Genomic DNA, 18,242 nt, shown 5'->3' on the forward strand with positions numbered 1-18,242 from the left:
TGAATATTTATTGCCTCGCGTAAACTCGGCCGTGATAATGGCGATGGGGTACGATGGGTGGTAGATTAAAACTTTCTTTTATTTTCACTCCACCGTGGACGTGGTCCCAATGTGTTGGTCGAGAGGTGACAGCATAACGGAGAGAGGAATCAATTTTTTGTCCACCAAAGTTGTAATGGATGTACATTTAATTTGTCACGACTACCATCGACCACATGCCAAGCGCATCCAACTACGCAGCAAAAGTTGTTGTCTGGGCGGTTAATGAAGTTTCATCAAAGTGGGCACTGGAGAGCCGGTGGACGCCATCATGGTTGGTTCACCTTGGACACCTGGAATTGTCGGTTTAAAGCGCCACAACACAATTTTTGTTTAAACAGCTCGGTCCACAAGCTGGTTGTAACAAATGCACCTGACTCAGTGGACCTAAACCGGACCAGGAATGTCAGTGCAATCAACGTTGCATCAGTCGCACTGCAGATCAGAGGTTAACCACACATGGCAAACGACTAACCTCCGGGCATTCGGTATTATACCTGTACTCCGGGATATCCGGAATATCGCTCCACCAGCGCGCTACCTATGGGACCAATTGAGAGACCAACACGTCCTCACACCAAACAGTTGGCCTCGGGGAACTTCTGGAACCTCGCAGAATTCTGCAGCAAATCGAATGTTGTTGTAGCAACAATACAGGGAATAAAGGGAGAAAAAGAAAACTTTTGGACCAAAACAAAACACTCCACAAACCGAGAGTCGTCGTCGTTGTCGTCGTCCTTTGTTGGACCGCAGCTGGTGACCTAGCGACGGTATCGCTCAACTCACCGTCCCAACCACGGGAACGAAGCTCTCCTTTCGTTTGCCTGGTTTTGAACGTTTAAAGCAGGAACCTCCCCCCCGGTATCGTGATTGTGATTGTGATTGTGTGTCTGTTTCCGTGGCATTTGTCCACAGCAGATGGTGATGGTCCTGCTTCCCTTCCTTCCGCCGGTTTCGTATCCCGTTGGTCTCCGCTTATACACCAGATAGCGACCAGACCAATCATGGCAACGGTGGGCGACACCAATTGAAACATACTACGGTTAATCAACTGCCTGTAGGGCACTCCCCCCCCCCGCCTCGACGAGATAGTGGTGCTGGAGTTGTTGGTGGACGTCGTTTTTAATAACTAAATCCAGATCCAGACTGCGCATCGGTGGGGCGGCGACAAGGGTGGCGTGAAATAGAAAACGTGACATTCCGGTGATAGTCGCCACCGGACGCCGCCTGGCGGCCATTGCATGCATGAATGCATGCATGGTAAACACACACACACACAGCCTGCTTCGTTTGACGCATGATGCCTGGTGGTGGTGGTGACTTAGAGCCTGTGGAGAGAGAAGTGAGGTATTATCAGAACTCGACTCGCGCTGGAGTTCCATGCAATAAAAACGCGTCGAACGGGCGCGAATGGCGGGTTAGCGTGAAATGAGAAAAACAGGACGATCCGCGCGTGAATCCGCGCAAGGATAACGATGACAACTCAACACACACACACGGATGCAGAGCGTCAGCAGCGCAGCACGTTCCCCTGGTGGTGTTGCCAGGGAACGGCACCTTCTCGAGCAGAGTAGGTCCTGCAGTTGGCCATGCCATGCCGTACGTTGTTTTGTGCGGTTCTGCACTGAGAAGCGGGAGAAGTGTTCTCATCAGGACTCGCTCGTGCTAGTGTTTGTTATTTGCACAAACGGCATGTTCCCCCGGCTTGGCCGTGAAGCTCGACTCGATGGACGCGAATTCTTTCTGTCCGAGTCCTTTCTGCCGTGTCGGGAGCCGTGTCGGGAGGACATTATGAGAACGCGACAAAGCGCACATCATCATCATCCTCATCATCAGCGCAGCGGAGCATCGGGCGTAGAATTCGTTTATAATTCATAAATGAAATTGTATACAGCAGCGGACTGGCAGCAGAGGGAAGGATGAAGGAGGTCTGCTTGATGAACGCGAGCGAAGCTTTTACTACCGACTGGTGGTCGGGCCGGGCTCTGCTGCTTCTGCTGCATCTGTTGTGACGCCTGTCGAAAGTCGAGGAGTCACGGGACACGGGTTGAAGTCACGTAACCAGTGTGGCCAGTAGTGGTAGTCGTAGTAGTACTGGTAGTAGTGGTAGGTAGTATCGCCACTACTCCTTCTATATCACATGTCTCCAGTGCTGTCTCTGCTGGCGCGCGCGCGCGGGTGTGTGTATCTGTTTGCAAACACTTCATGACCACACCACCACCACCACCTGCCTCGACCACCCGAACCGGACGGGTTGAAAGGAAGTGGCCAGTCGTGGTCGTGGTCGGTCGGGATCGGTGTCGGTGTGCGTGTTTTGCATGGTGAAGCCGGCGTCGGTGGAGACAGAATTTAGGAGACAGCTGTGTTTACCGTCGAGTGTATGGAATACATTAAGCAGGAGTCCCGCGCCAGGCCAGGCGACAAATGAAGGCGAGACAAACCTCGAGCCAAGAAGCGCGTGGCTCCGGAACCGGACTGCTGGACGATATATCGTCTAAGGTCGTCGTCGTCGTCGTCGTCGTCGTCGACGTTATCGTCTGAAGGTGTGCGTTTGTGTGTGGCGGCTCCAGGGCGTCCACTAGATCACTCTGAGTCTGCGAGCGCACTTTCACGCTTTTAATGAATTTTTATTGAAAACGTCGGTACGATACGGTGCCAATGTGGCGGGTTGCATGTGCTGCTGGGGGGGGTGGGGGTGATATTTATTCATGGGACTCAACGTACCTTCCAACATTTCCCCGGTTCTAGGCACGTCTTTGAAACCACCGCGTGCACACACACCATGAGATCGCTTGTCTATTTTATCATCTGTTTTCCTTGCTGCTGCTTCAAAAAAAAAAATTACCGGGAAATGAGTGAAGGAAATGAAGGAACACACACCGACACACAGGCAGGGCTTGCGTTTTGTTTGACTTATCTGGAGACACAGATAATGGCAAAGAGAAAGGAGCACCGTGAATGCAGCATGTTAATCAAAGGATCTTGTTCTATGCGCACCATTCCATTCCATTCCGTTCCTCCATTGCTTCTGGTGCCCCATTCGTAGGGGACATACAACACACAGCGACAACACCCTCTTCATGCTCGGGGAAAATACCATTTACTAATGCCTTTTTTCATTTCTTATCTCTCTCTCTCTCCCTCTCTCTTGTTTTACAGGAAAATGTTCATCGGCGGGCTCAGTTGGCAAACAAGTCCAGGTAGGTTTTCAAAACAAGCACGGCCCTGTGACGACTAGGCGAGTGTCTAATGTTGGAATAGTAATTGAAGGATTAGAGTGAACCGGCGCGACCGCGCTCGTGGTTCTGGTTTGTTCCGAGGGTTTCATCGTGAGGTTTTTATTTGCTTTTTGTTTTTTCGGCGAGTGTCTGTTTAGCAGCTTAAGTCCTAGTAGGTCGTTGTAGGTAATATTGTACAGTCTTATTCCGAAACGAAGATTGTCATTTATCTGTTTGACTCGTTCGAGTGCGGGGCGAGGATGATGACTTTCTGTTGTTGACTAATATACTGAAACAATGAGGAATGTCATTAATCTATGAGGCTTTGCAGTAAGGACCATGACTAGCTAGCACTGTCGCAAATTATAATTGGTAATAATGATAAGAACAGAATGCATTCCATGTTTATAGTTTAAAGTTTTTCCCAGAACTCAACCATTTGCATTCATTAGCTTTCTATAATGTTGTGTACGCGATTGACGCTGTTCAATGTTTCACGATGAACAGGAAGGCAATCGGTGAACATATCCAAAGCACGTGCTTCAAGGATTAAACAAAAGCAGTATCATTTCAATGTTTCTAAAATGTAGAAAATCATTTGACCCATTAATATGTTGCTGTGGTTATCGAGGAATTCAACGCAGAATATAGCCAATCAAACACTATTCACACTGCAATAGTGCTGTCTATGGATGCCACTGAAAAACGCTTACATTGCAATTAGTGGATGGCTCTGCTAACAATGGTCTTTTCCCAGTAAAATCATCATTCAATGAATAAAAGCAAAATTAAATTCAATATCGCACTATCGAACCGGTAAACCGGATTGAATGGGTTGGAAAAAAAACCTACGAGCATTATTTTAAAATGGATTATCACGAAACCCCGTGGGTGAAATCTATGATTACAGCCAGCTCGCTAATATGCTGTAACGGTAGCGATGATTAATTGTGGTGCCATTCAGGAGTCTCGCTGAGGCTTTATGTGAGGTTTGCTACTAATGTTCTGGCTACCAGCATTCACTAAACAATGCGTTATGATAGTGGAAAAAAAGGATATTATCTCTATGCCAGCAATGTTTCGCTCGCTTCTGCAACTAGTAAACTAACAAATGTACGCGAGATAGAGCGAAGTGGAGGAATTATTGTAGGACCTCGATTCGCAAACCCACACGCCGTGTACGCCGCCGTAGCCTGCACCACACCTGTGCTACTAAAGCGACGCCACGCGGCAAAGGCTTTTGCAAAGGTTCATTGTTCTCGCCCACCGCCGACAGTTCCAACCCCGTCGACGGCGTGGAAAATCGATTTCCCGCGAGCCGTTTCGCCGGTGGCATCGCGGCCGCAGGTATCGTATCAGCTGCAAAACTGGCGCGGTTGTGGCGTTGTAGAACGCAACCAGCCGCATTCGTTTGGTTCGGGGAGTGGACTGTAACGTGCACCTCATAAAGTCGAAAGTATCAATCGTCTTAACCGTCTTAGCGAACGAGGGAGACGGGCGAGGAGGCGTGCTTGACGTTGACGTTGTGTTTTATCGATGAAAGGCCCTTGCGCCAGTGCGAGACCCTCAACGCCGCGAAGACGCTCACAACGACGACCACGACGACGAGGACGAGGTGGATGCGTTCAAGCACCGGGCGCATAAGTAGAAGTGGGAAGCGTTCGGTTCATTCGTTGCTTCTCGTGCTCCATGCTCCAAGTGCTCCTACCTTGGCTCGACCTACTTTATGAGGGCCACGAGCGCCTTCATCTTCGGCAAACGGTACCACTGACTTGCCGCCAGCTGGGCGAACAGCCAGCAAGCCAAGCACCGGGGAGCTTCAAAGCACCTAACCTCACCTGAAACAATTCTATTTTACCTTTTTTTTGCTCAGCTCAGGTTGGCTTTCTTCGTTGTTGCTGTTGTTGTTGTTGTGGTGGTGGCGAAACCCAAAACCAAAAAAAGGAAGTAACGAAGTATCACCAACACTGGTACCACCGCTCGGTGGTGGTTGGATGGTGGTTGGGTGGAATTTTTGAATATTTTATCCCTAAACGATTTCGTCGATTTATGTAAACACCCCAAATGGCTCCCGGGACCACATTCGCTGTTCGCTGTCCCCCCGTTCCCAAGAGACGCTTGGCAAATCCATGGCTCAGACATTGGCTCCACACACACACACACACATACACACATGCGGTGCGCGGTCTCATCGCTCGAAGGAGCATTTTTCAATCAACGATCAGCAGCAGCATCGGTGTGTCGTAGCAGGCGTCGGAGTTCAGGGTTGGTTTACGGTGAAAATTGATGACTGATTGGTAAAGACGCAAATGGAAGGGCATTCGCGGTCTTCGGAGAGGGCATCGAAATAGAATTTAGCGCTTCATATCCGAAGGGGGCCTCGTTTCAATCAAGGACTTCCCTTAGGGAAGGGGACGTCAATACACACGGGCACGCACACGAGACATGATCATAGATTCGCTTCGGAAAATTTGGCCAGGAAAATTCGCTTTAAAAACCGCTCGCGGTCATTCCGTACGATGCTAAGAGGTCCGCACGGCTTCAAGGACCAACGACGGGCGTTTATTCTATTTACTTAGCCCGAAAAGAAGAGATATTCGAAAGGTTTGGTGACGCTATCGCTGGGGCCTCGATAGCATCCGCGATCCGCGGAATCATCATCGTGCCGTCAGACGCGGAAGATGACGTTTTGCCAATATATTGGTTGGTGCGAGGTTGGTTGTGGCGCCCGCAGGCCATGGCATGACTGCATCGGCTCAACGGCCATAACCACCATCCACCGTGTCTATGCGCGCGGTGTCAGTGCACCAGTGTCTTCTAGTTCACTGAACTTTTGGAACTGGTAGCTGATGGGGAACGGTCGTGTTGCCCACACCGAAATCGCTAATTTATTGCACACGGCTGCAATTCGGTTCCGTACATTATATCCTCATCGATTTCCGTACCATAAACAATACCCCTTCGGGGGCCAATACCACCACGGTGCGCCAGAGGCTTTCGCGAGCGGGCTTTGGAGTAGCTCGCGGCCTTGCCTGCCTGTGGTAGTACCTTCTGCTCGACGACGACATTGGCGATGGTGATGGGCTCGAAATGAGCCCCACCGAAAAAGGGGGAGGTCGAGTTTTCCAGCAAGCGAAGCGAGCGAGAAAGAAAAGGCAAAAAGGCCGCAAGCAAAAAAAAATGCTGGGAAAAGATGAACCACCAGACCGGCACACACACACAGACATGCCGACACACTACATAACACCGAGCACGCGAGCTGGAGAGTGCGCTGGCAGGATTTCGAGGATAATAAAACTCGCCCGGAATGAGTGCATGCCTTGGGCACGATGGCACTGGTACAGGCACAGCCCCGAAGGCACGACGCCACGAGGACCGCCATTTGCCAAAAGTACTCGCCGGTAGTAGCAGCAGTAGCAGTAGCAGCAGCGGCGGCAGCATGTTGGATGTTTTCCGCACTATTGGCAATGGGCCCCGTAGTCCCATTTGGCATATTCAGATATTGGAAAACCACCGCCACTGCTGGACCACCAATTCACCATGGTGGAGGTCATCATGGTGGGAGTCGTGAGGATTCTCGGGTACACTCACTGGCACGTGTGTGTGTGTGTGCTGCTGTGTGTGAATTTGTGATTGTTAGCATTATGTTTTGCGTTCTTTTTTTGGTTTTTTTGCCCGAATCAATAGCGAGGCCATTTTTTTCGCTCTCTCTGGCCGGAAGGTACGAGTGTGTGTGTGTGTGTGTTTGCTGTTTTTCTCGCACTTCAGGGATAGGCAGCGAGTGGGTGGAAAAAGGGATGTACCGATGTTGAGCACCCGAAAAACCACCCTGCACCAGCCCATGCATGTTCATGTTTGTTTGGTCGACTTGACATTCCGTTCAGGCGTGGAGGAGTGTCGGTGTTGGTCTGGTGTGCACTGACTCCGTCCCACGAGGGCTGTCAGATTGTGTGTGTGTGTGTGTGCCGGTGTGTGCCGGTGCTTTGGTTGCCAATTTTGGGTTTGGAAGTTAGCGAGAGGAAGGAGAGTGTGTGTGCTTTGGGGTCCGGGAATCGGAATCGGTTCGCGGCTCGGCGAGAGTTTTGGCCGCTATTTGATGGGTTCGCGGGCGCCAATCGGCCGCTCGGCAATCACTGTGATGATTGTTTTCCAAATGACACACCGGGGAATCGAAGTGAACAAATGAGGTATGAGATTTTAAATGATGCGTTTGCCGAATTGATGGAAATATGGCCTGGGAAAGGAGGCATCAAAATATGCAAAATTGTTCTCGGGAACATTGCGAATGTCTTTCCGATTGTTCTGCCCCCTGTTAGAATGGCCCTTTAAGGGCCAATGAGTGGATCTTTGTTTAATTTCTTGTCCATATTAATTATTTAATATGTTCAACTTCCATTGAAATAAACAATTAGAGTTGGAGAGGATACTCGCTCTTGCTAAACTGCAATGTAGATACGCTTTTCAGAAAAGACGCGCAAATCAACTGTCACATCGTCAATTCATATGTGTAAAGGAACCCAAACTGCAATAAATTTGTTAAAAATTAAAAGGAATATGGTACATTAACTGTTCTGTAACTTATACGAGATCACTGACTCGTACTGACTGGCTGATAGGTTAAAGGTAGACTAACCCTTTAGTTTTCACATGATCTGAAATGTTCTTAGAATGACTAAAGATTAGTCTAGAAATTTCAAATGAAACCTATAATGTTTCTTAATTAATTTTAATATAATAAACCTCTAATAGACGCATGACTTTCAACAACAAACAATTTCCTTGATAATAAAGGTCGTTTTCCTTTAAAGGATAATAAAAATAAAGCAAATGTTGAAATTCTTGTCTCGTTGAGTATAAGAGTGCTTTTTCAGGCTCAAAAAAGTATTGAAGTTTTTGTCTATTTTTGTCTTTTATTGAATCGTTGACGATTTTTTTTTTTCATATTGTTTGTCAATTTTTGAAAAGAAACAGAGATATTTATTTCATGTTAAAAATATTCTCCAGGATGCAAGATTATCCTTTGGTTTGATAGGATTGTCCAAAGTGATATGTATAAACATTCTGACACAATTATCTTTTTTTTTCAATTTCACTTCAAACTAAAGCAGTTTCTGTCGTTTTTTGCAATTTTTTCAAAGACTATTGTCGAAAAATGTGACATTTGCTCATAAGATCCCAAGCATCGTCTCCTTTTAAGAAATTGAACGTTCTTTAATTGATACAGTCTACTCTTTGATAAATCTCTATCAATGCTGTTTACTATAATCGGGAAGACATTATTGCAGCTTTTAGTTACGGCACTATAGACACACGCCAACGCTTTCACGCCACGCTTTCATTAAACGATGCTTTTTGTGCTTAATCCATCATATGAGAAATCCCCAAAAAAAGGAAATGAAATCTCCTGACCCCCCTGTTTTTCATATCTGCAGCAGCTCCCGAACATGTGTTTGCGCAAACAACCGGCTACGCAGTGCAACCCCAAATATCGAAAACGACTCTACCCAATATTGGAATGGTGCAAGTTAGTGCTCCGGGCGGCGGCTCCCGACCATATGAAATCCATCCAATCCACTTTGATTTGCTGATTAATTTGCCGACACAAAACAATGGCGTTGGTCTCGCTAACGTTCGAGATAACTAATAAATTGATCAAACACACCGACACGCGCACGGGCATCGTAGACCAGATCTGGCACACAAAATGAGGCCCAGTTGTTGGCGGGGAGGCGATATATTAGCGTTCGTTCATTTCCGAGAGAACCGCGGGACGCGACGCGACGCAAAACTTCGCATAGAGGTCGTTAGCGTCTCGTGTTTAAGCCGGAGCCCTTTGGATCAACAGCCCTTGCCGTAAAGCTGCTCTTCACTGGATTACCTTGGCCGCGTATGTGGGGCGATTCTATTGTTTGCGGAACGGACCGGACCGACCGACCGACCGACCGACGCGGTCATTTATATTCTCTCGACAAAACACGACCGTATCCCTCCGTCTGGCACCTTTTTCGGCCTCGGTTTTCTGGCCGGCGTGCGAATCGTGCTCATCTTTGGCGCGCCAAGCATTCCTTGGCACCGGCATCGTTTGCCTGCCGGTGGCTGTGCTGCAACATCATGCTCATGCCGTACGCGGGAATCATCCTCATTTCCAATGGTCCGAAACCATTCGGTGGTTCGAATGTTTTCGCATATTGTGCGAGCCCCTCCGTTTTCCACTCCGCTCGAGTGCAATATATTGATTACTTAATCAATCGTTTGCGTGGTCCGCGATACGGGATGCCCCGGGAACTGGCGTCCTTTTGCCTAAGGGCTTCAACCACTAAATCGGCCACCGTTTACGTGAAAGCAACCGTTCGGTGAACCGGACCGGAGCGATATTTTTGGTGAAGGGAGACGTTGTTCCAGAAGTGCGTACGCCTGTGTGTGTGTGGCAAGGACGTGTGTCTTTTCGGTTGGTGAGCACGAAGCGCGCAAAACGATTTAATGGGAACGACGCCCAACATGACCTTGCAGCGTCCGTTGCATAAATTGTGAAATGGCTTTTCCGACGCTGAAAAGCGCTGATCCTGGCGCAATTGTGTCCTGGTCCTCGGAGGCCAGGGAAGCCAATAGCACATCGACGCAACCGAGTAATGCAATTTTTCGGAACATACTTCAGGACGGCGTCCAGCAGCAACATCTCAGTCCTGCTGCCTGGAAGCCGCAGCAGCACGTGGAAGCCGCGATCATTCTTCCGGAATATTAATTAGTCTCGCACGGTCGGTGGTTTGCGTGAAAACAATTTCAACTCCCAGGCGCCTGGGCCGGTTGGTGATGATGGTGATTACTGGCTCTAGGGGGTGCAAAGCATAAAAGCCATTTAAAATCGAGCGCTAAAACGGTGAACATTTTAAGATTTCAGAGCAGCACCAACGGCAGACGAGAATTCGAAACAAAACTTTTGCTCATCGTCGTCATCATTATCGTTGTCGTCGTCGTTCGTTCGTTGTGGATTAATCATAAAATAGTTAAGTCCCGTCGTGCGTCCTTCCCCCTTTATCCGATTACTCACTTCATTCATGTCTTCGGTCCTCGGTCCTCGGTCCTCTCATCCCTTGTTCGCGTTACCCGTTTTTGGTTCCCGTTCCCGCTTTCAATTACCCGCTTCCAACCACTGGCTGGATGTGCGATGGCGCCCTAAGTAAATTGTTATCCGCAAAACCTCCTTTCAATCCTTTTTCCTCTTGTGGTACGGCAAGCATTCCGGGGGGTTGTTTTGGTCAATTTAGCGTGCTGTCATTCGGCAGTAATCCAATAATCTACTTGCGTAGCGCTATAGGGGCCCCGACCAAGACATCTTGATCTCGATCTCGAGGCCTCCAGTAAAGGCTTTCCTCTCGCCGCTTAAGCATTCAGCAGCAGATTCACTTTCTGGACCTTCTGGATACTCCCCTCTCGTCATCAATCGGTCCGTACAAATGAGAAAGTGTTGAGACGCTTGCGATGGCCTCGGGTTAAACATCGGGCGCATTCAGGAGCAATCAACCGTCCGGCAAGCCCCGGGGAGGAGGGGGGGAATCGTTTATCATCCGCGGCATGTGGCCACGTGTTCCTTCTTCATCATCGTCAATCATTGTTCCCGCTACCATCGGCACCCCTTCCCAGGTTTACTCGAGACACTTTCGTTGGTTTTTGGATTGGATTTTTCCAAAACCATGGATCTGGACGATGGATTGTAATCTTCGCCGGTATCATCGCCCTGGGGCTATAGGTTAAAAAGGGGGAAACAGTTGAGATTAGCGGTTAAATGTGTAATTAATGGAAATGAAAAGGAAAGATTGAGCGGGCGGAGGTCACGGAGCTTACATTTCGATGACATCGCCACGCAGAGCAAGACAGAGGGAGAGAGATTTACGGACGATACTCGATTCATCTTCAATCCGCTTCCGTCCGTGTCGCAGCACGATTTGTAGCCTGTTTCCGGTAAGCTCCGTGGGCACCGGCCCGATCGAAACCAACCTCACTTGGACTTCGGTCGCTGCAGAAGGATAATGAACGTTCTGGCGGGTTAATTAACGTAAATTAATTATGTCGCCCGGTATGCTGCGACACTGGCAGCGGCGCGTCCATCTTCCGTCATTAATCTTCAGGTCAGTGGTTGGTCTGCTGGACTCGCGGAAATGGAACCGGTGGAGCACACGCTGGCGCACGATTTGATTGATTTTAAGGCGCCATCAACTCCAGTTGATGTTTAATGAGAAAATTCGTCGATTTTTCGATAATGATAAATAATTGTGTCACAGTTGCAGTAGTTTTTTTTTCCGCCGAGCCAATAACACGTTAGTTGCTATTCCTCTAACAGATTCCTCCGGGTTTTTTTCCGTCAGCGCCTCCAAGGAGCAACTATGCCGGGAATGTGTTTAAGGAGGGCTTTGGTTATTTCGGGTCTAAAAAAGGCTTATTTTTGAAGATTTTTAGCGAAGTAACAGTTGAACAATATTTTTTAAAGTGAATGGCAAATTAAACTATAACGTTTCAAGAATATTTGGTTCTATTTTGGGGAAGATTTGATCAAAACTACGTTCATGGCATCCAATCTAGAAAGGCAAGTTTGGAAAAATGTACTTTTTGCGATGTCCATCCCAGCTACGTGCTGGGTCAGCAGAATTTTAAAAATGAATATTATTTTGTTAGATTATAAGTTAAACAAGGTAGCCCCGTTGAGTTTTTGTTGAATTTCCTATTTTTGAAGTTGAAAAAGTGATGATTTTTTCGATGTTGCCTCAAGAAAACGAGTTTTTCATAATTAAAAAATAGATTTATAAAAAAGTATCAACAATTTTTATAAAAAACTCAACGGGGCTACCTAGATAATAGTGTACAGATAATATGTTCCAAATTTCAAATCGATTGGTCCAGTACTTTTCATGCTTGGATGGGCACTGATTTTGATGCTTTGAGCGATGTATGAAAGGTGAATTTTCAAAAATTAATATCTTTATCAGTTTTGCTTCCAGTGATCCTAAAATTTCAACATTCATAAAAAAATTTAAAAGGTAAATGCGAAGAAATGAGATAAAATACCGAAGCCCCTTAATCAACTTTTCGCGCCACCCCATTTGGGATGTCGCTTAATGTCGACACTCTCGTTGGCAAATGAATACTTAAGCAAAAGTGTGACGTCGGTGTGGCAACCTCATTCAGTTCGATAATTTGCTACATCTCGTTTGTAACGTTCATTTCGAGCCCCACAATTACGCGAAGTCGTATTTTCGTCCTCCTGATCCTCGCCGTGTGCTGGTGCTTAAGGATAACGTGGTGCACGCTGCATTCCAATTTTAAATTTTCACTTGGCCCTCCGTACTTCGGTAATCAGGATTCTCAGTGAGCATTAGCAGCGCGTACTGGTCAGGGGGTAGGGGCTGAGAGTTGCTTCAAGAGAGATTCCTTCCTTTCCCGCATCTCTTCTTCTTTACTACAATTAACCCTCGCTCTCCAAGGAATGCGCGCTTCGGACTGCGGACTGTGAATCCTTTTTATTTTCGAGTTTTTCCTCCATCCCCTTTTTTTATTAAACCTCACCACCACCCATCTGGTAAATTCTCTGCTCTGCTGGGAGCTGGGAGTAACTGTCAGCGTCAGCGAACGGTCGTAAAGCGGGATGGACGTTAAGGTGAAGGAATGCATCGCTGCTGCTGGCGAGAGTTGAAGTTCCACCGGAATGCTGTTGTAAGGGATGGAGGGTCGTGGATGACATCTGGTTAGGCGCCACGTGCAAGTGTCCCTTACAGGTAGAAGCCGAAGGTACTTGTGCTTCTTCTTCTGCTCCTGCGGCACTCCACCAGAATCACCGCAGCACTGTCTGCACTGTCTGTCTCTCCCAGTGTGTGTGTGTGTGTCTTACACTTGGGCAAATGATGGGTACGTGACAAAATGTAATTAGCATTGAGTTGTGGAAGCGGCAAACGGCGGCGGCAGCCTTCTGCCTCGGGCCGCCAAGGAATGTTGTTCCGTCGCACAATGTCGAAAGGCAGACGCGCCATCTCGGTGTCGGTGACGAAGAAGGGGAGCTGGATGTTTTTTTCAATTATTAAAAGTCCCTCCCACCCCGCCCACCAGGAGGGGGTGTTTTCCAGGTGATAAAGGCAAGAATAAAGCAGCTTCACCTGTCTTCGCGCTTCGATGCTTCGGATCGGAACGCGAACTGCGAACATGAAAGGGAGCACCAGGCACCGCTTGCTTGTATGTGTGTGTGTGTGTGTGTGTTTGTATGTGTGACGTGTACTTTTCATCAACGAGACGAGCTCGTTTGGTTCCAGCAAGCTTCCTTTCCTCCTGCTTGAGCGTTGCTCTCTCTCTCTCCAATTTGGAAGGAAAATGCATCGCATCGGTTGGTTCGGGAGTGCTGCCATTGAGTGGCAAGACGGGACTCCCGCGTGTCAAGAGTCGAAGGAAGTCAAAGCCGTGCCATGCCGTCGTGGTCGTGGTCGTGCTGCTGTCAATGGCGATGTAAGGCATTATGCCACGGCACGGCTTTTGAAGGCTGGCTGCCACTCGTCAACCCGGTACCACGGCATCCCGTGATCAAATCCCTTTTTGAGTGATGAACTTTGTTGTTTCTAGCATCGTCTTTGCAAGATCAAGCCAGGCTGGGCCAGGACAGGGTACGACGTGGCCACGTAACAAGTCATAACGCCACCCCGACGTTCAAATGTCAATGAATGGTGTGTGTGTGTGGCTGCTATGGATGGGAAAAGTGAGAGAAAAACCGGACGCGAGGAGAGGCGGGTGCGATGAGTGCTGCTGCTGCTGCTGCTGCTGCTAGTTGCAGAAGGCAGCGCCAGGCAGCGCCAGGATAAATTATGGCCATCGTGTGCAGCGTCTGACACATCTTTCAAATGCTAAACGAGCAGCACGAGCATCAACAGCAGCCACAGCGTCTGGTAGGAGAAGAGGGCCTGCAGTTTGCTCTCGTTGTTGGTGTCGTCGTCGTCGCTGGCGTCGTCGTCGTCGTCGTCGCAGCCGTGTCGAAATGAGTGTCTAACGATGTCGGAACCATCGGAGAAGGTTGGCATTGGTTGGTTGGTCTGTTTTGGGCCACGTTTTGGGGAAGGAGAATGCGATGGTAGAGGGGTCCGGGATGTCACCGGGATCAACCTTTATGGTTTGTCGTCCCATGGTTCCATGGTGGCATGATGGTGGCCGGCTAGCACACATACACACATACACGTATAAGGATGTCTGCCAAACGGATGGTTGCACGCATGTTCCATTTGGAATGCAAGCTTCGTAGAAGATTTTAATTTTCAGAAGCAACCAGGCCCGGCCAGGCCAGGCCAGAAGGGGAAAGGGTGAGCCAGGGTGAGGTGAGCCGGGGACAAATGGTAGGAAGTGCTTTTCTGATAATGACGTCTGGCGAATAGCGCACGAACAGCGCAGGTTTGTGCGGTTCGTTCATACGGACCAGCAGGGAAGGGACATTTGTGAGGCCTCTAGGCTACTCCTCTTCAGGGGCTATCATTTAACCGTTTGAAATTTGCACTTTTACCGCCATTAAAGCATTCAGATAGAGAGAGACGATGGTTTTCCAAATTTTTTAAAGAAGATTTACGTTTTTTAAAACCACTTCTAAAGTGTTACTATAGTAAATAGCATAAATGATAAAGCATGCTGAGAGAAGGATGCCGTGGAACCATATTTCAATGCCAACTAGTACCCTTTTTTGTATCGCTCGCCGATGAATGCGCAGAACAGCTGCAATTGATGTTTACTCTTCCCGGGGTTTAAAACTGACAAAATGGCCAAAACGAGTAATGCTCGGCTCGGCAATTCATAATTTACATTTATGGCAGCTACGCTACGCGAGGCGCAGTGTCTGGCCATCAGTGTCAGCTGTTTCATCGCTCACACACGCTTCCCGGTAGAACATGCGACAAGCGAGAGGCTCGAAAACCATCTCACGGAACTGGCGCTGAACTAACAGTTACAAAAACAAAAATATACGAATATACGGTACTGTGTTTAAGTGGAAAAGCAATTGTGGTGTTCTGATGAACGGCAAATAGGACAGCGTGTCCCAGAATAGGTGACAACATAGTTTTTTTTTAAAGCGTGTTACATAAAAAGGGGAAATTTTTACAGAAAAAAACATCCATTTGCTAATGTGTAGCACTTCCTGTTGTCAATTAATGCTGGCCAACACAATAGTGATATCATTTGTTTTTAATGCCCTGCTTGCATTGAGTTCTGGTTGTGCAAATGAAATGAAAAAATGTGACAAAACCTATTGTTTATAACGTCATATTGCTCTGAGCTTTATACTTTCTGCATCGATCGTTAATATATTGGGCGTTAGTATAAACGAAAAGGAGCAAACTAGTTTGCGTATGATAAATGTAGAGGAAGCCTTAGTATATCTAATAAAAAACATTAAAGTTAATGCACAAGATGCACAAGAGACGACGATCGCTGGCACGACAAAAGACTAACTACTGTTCCAGATCGAAGACAAGTCGCTATGTTTGCAACGGTGATCACGACATATTGATTTCAAATGTAAAAGGCGCACCTTTTGGGACAGGTACAACCGGCACAATAACAGAGTGTATGCAAACGGTATTTTTGCATACTTTTAATTTTATTTATAGAATACAGAGCAAAAAATCAACTCAAAATTATTATTTGATTAGAACATTGTTGGAAATGCAGTTATATGGTACAAAAGAGAAAAAGCATTATTGAAATAAAACCGATTCAATTGAAGCAGCATCGGGTTTAAGCATTTTCGAGCAAAACTCTGTGGTGCTGACAGTAGCGACGAAGTCATTCAACGTTTGCACAATTTTATCGGAATAAAAGTCACCAGCACCGAACTAAGCTATTATATAATACGCTTCCACTGAAATGTGTTGGAATGAAAAAAAAAAATGATTCAGGTTGATCATCAGTAAAAATCGGAACATCAGAACAAAATTGCTTTTTTCTTAAAGGCCCTGACTCTTCGTCATCCTGTCCACAGGTCGAAAATATGGTAGCACCATGTGGTACCTTAACTGTAACGAACTTGCTTCCTTTTCTTTTTGTAAATTAGAAGAGATTGCTTCCGGAAAATCATGTCTATCCATTAAAAGAGATTGGAATGGCGCAAAAGCAAACATTTGGCACTCTAACGGTGGACGCCACCGCATTCCTGCTCATCCTAGTGTTGAAATGCAACACTCATCGAAGCAGCAGTGGTTGATCTACCCCCGCCACTTCTTCCATGCGATGGGACGTGGAAATCGGTCCCTTAATGAAACATTCCATCACCGAATATTATTATCTTCCCTGACGGTAATTTCGACTTTAATGGTGTTGCGTGCCATCGAACCCTGGTGGTGCCCGGTGCCCGGTGCCAACTCTCTTATCAATTAAAAAGAAAATGATCGCACCGCACGATAGGGTACGATAGGGTGCTGTCGGTGAGAAACACCGCCATTGGGGCCGCGAACGTCTTGAGTTTGAGTTTATTTTCTTCCCCTCTTGCCAGCATAATTACTTTCACCCAGTCGGCAGTCGCCAGTGGGCCGTTTTGCTTGGCCGTGGTCTTGGTGGCTTGTTCCTTCATCGGCCAAGGAGTTCCACCGGTTTTTATGGTGTCGCTTCTCCGTTCCGTTCCGCGATAATACAAATGGAATTGAAATCCCAATCCCAATCGCGCTAACCAGGCCAAGCCAGGCCAGGCCAGGTCAGTCCAGGAGGCGCGATTTGAAGGATAAGTGGAACCCTGGGCCACTCCCACCAACTGGGGCAACGAATCTTATCATCTGCTAAAGGGAAAGTGTAGGGAAAGGAACCAACCGGCAGCAAACCGGCAGCCAGTAATGCTCGTATCGTAAATTTCGACACTCGAACTTCGAGCCTTCGAGAGAGACCATCGTGAGGTGGTGGTGGTGATGAGAAGGTGGGAAATGATTTGAAGCATTTTTACGGTCATTCGATAGCTTTCCTTCCTTGGTGCCAAGAGGCAGATACAAGTGGCATAAAACATCGTCAAACCGGCACATTCTATTAGGGAGAAGCTCATTTGTCTTCCCCACCATTCCTCACTCATACTCGAATCCCCGAGGAAAGGATGTTCATTTGTCCGTTGTTTGTTTGCTTCAGCAAATGACTACAAGCTCAATTCCCTGGTATGGGGCGAGTCCTGTACTGATGATGGAATGCTTCTTAACCAATGCCAAAGGGGGAGATTGCGAATTGAATTAGAGATTCAGCACATTGGGTCCCTGTTTATGCTGCGTAGTATTCAGTGAAAAATGGGATAACAGAGCCAGCATGTGTGCCGCGGAATTACTTTCCCGCCGCGAATACCACGACAAACGGCCTCCTTGAAGCTGCTGAAACCGTGAACCTTCCTAATCCTGGTGCTGGTGTTGGTGATAATCGGATTAGCGTATTGTTTTGACTGACAAACTTCCGGCTTCGAATTGCGCCGCGTGTTTGTAAACATTTGCTGGATACATCCTGCCATATGTCCGGTCCGGGAGTCTATTATCCTTGGATAAACATTGCCCCACACATTCCTGCCAACAACAGGAAAGAAAAAGCCGGATTTAACTCCCGTTGTTTGCAGAACCGTGGGATCTCTTTGACCACCGAGATGATCGGGTGCATACGGAAATGGCTAACTAAATGCGACACTGATTACATTCGATTATATCGCCGCCGGTGGTGGTGGTGGTGGTGGTCGACGTGACGCGTGTGAAAACACTCATCTTCATCATCATCATTGTCATCACGCGCCACGGCACGTGCCAAGATGCTCGTTCGTATCATGCCGTCGTTGGCGTCGTTGTGCTCGATATGACTTTAATCGTTTTCAGTCTCATACACTATTGTTGAGGAATCGAGCCCCGAGGGTGTCGATGAATCCGACATTATCAGGAGTTGTTTCATAAACCAACTGCATGATCGCTCTCGGATTAGCATTATTAACAGAGGTGCTGAAAGAAAAAGGTTGCCTGGAAA

The 18,242-nt window shown here is 47.6% G+C and overlaps 1 protein-coding gene across 6 annotated transcripts in view; it reads left to right on the forward strand.

The window, feature by feature from the left end:
• LOC125956569 (RNA-binding protein Musashi homolog Rbp6) overlaps positions 1–18,242 on the forward strand; it is a 591,325-nt gene that overhangs the window by 86,938 nt on the left and 486,145 nt on the right. For all 6 annotated transcript variants that reach the window (XM_049688585.1, XM_049688590.1, XM_049688584.1 and 3 more), the window contains exon 3: positions 3,199–3,239. In XM_049688585.1, the coding sequence (XP_049544542.1) occupies positions 3,199–3,239 (41 nt within the window). The remainder of the gene's footprint in view (positions 1–3,198; positions 3,240–18,242) is intronic.

Source organism: Anopheles darlingi, chromosome 3 (assembly GCF_943734745.1).
Source record: "Anopheles darlingi chromosome 3, idAnoDarlMG_H_01, whole genome shotgun sequence".
In the NCBI taxonomy this organism is placed as follows: Eukaryota; Metazoa; Arthropoda; class Insecta; order Diptera; family Culicidae; genus Anopheles; species Anopheles darlingi.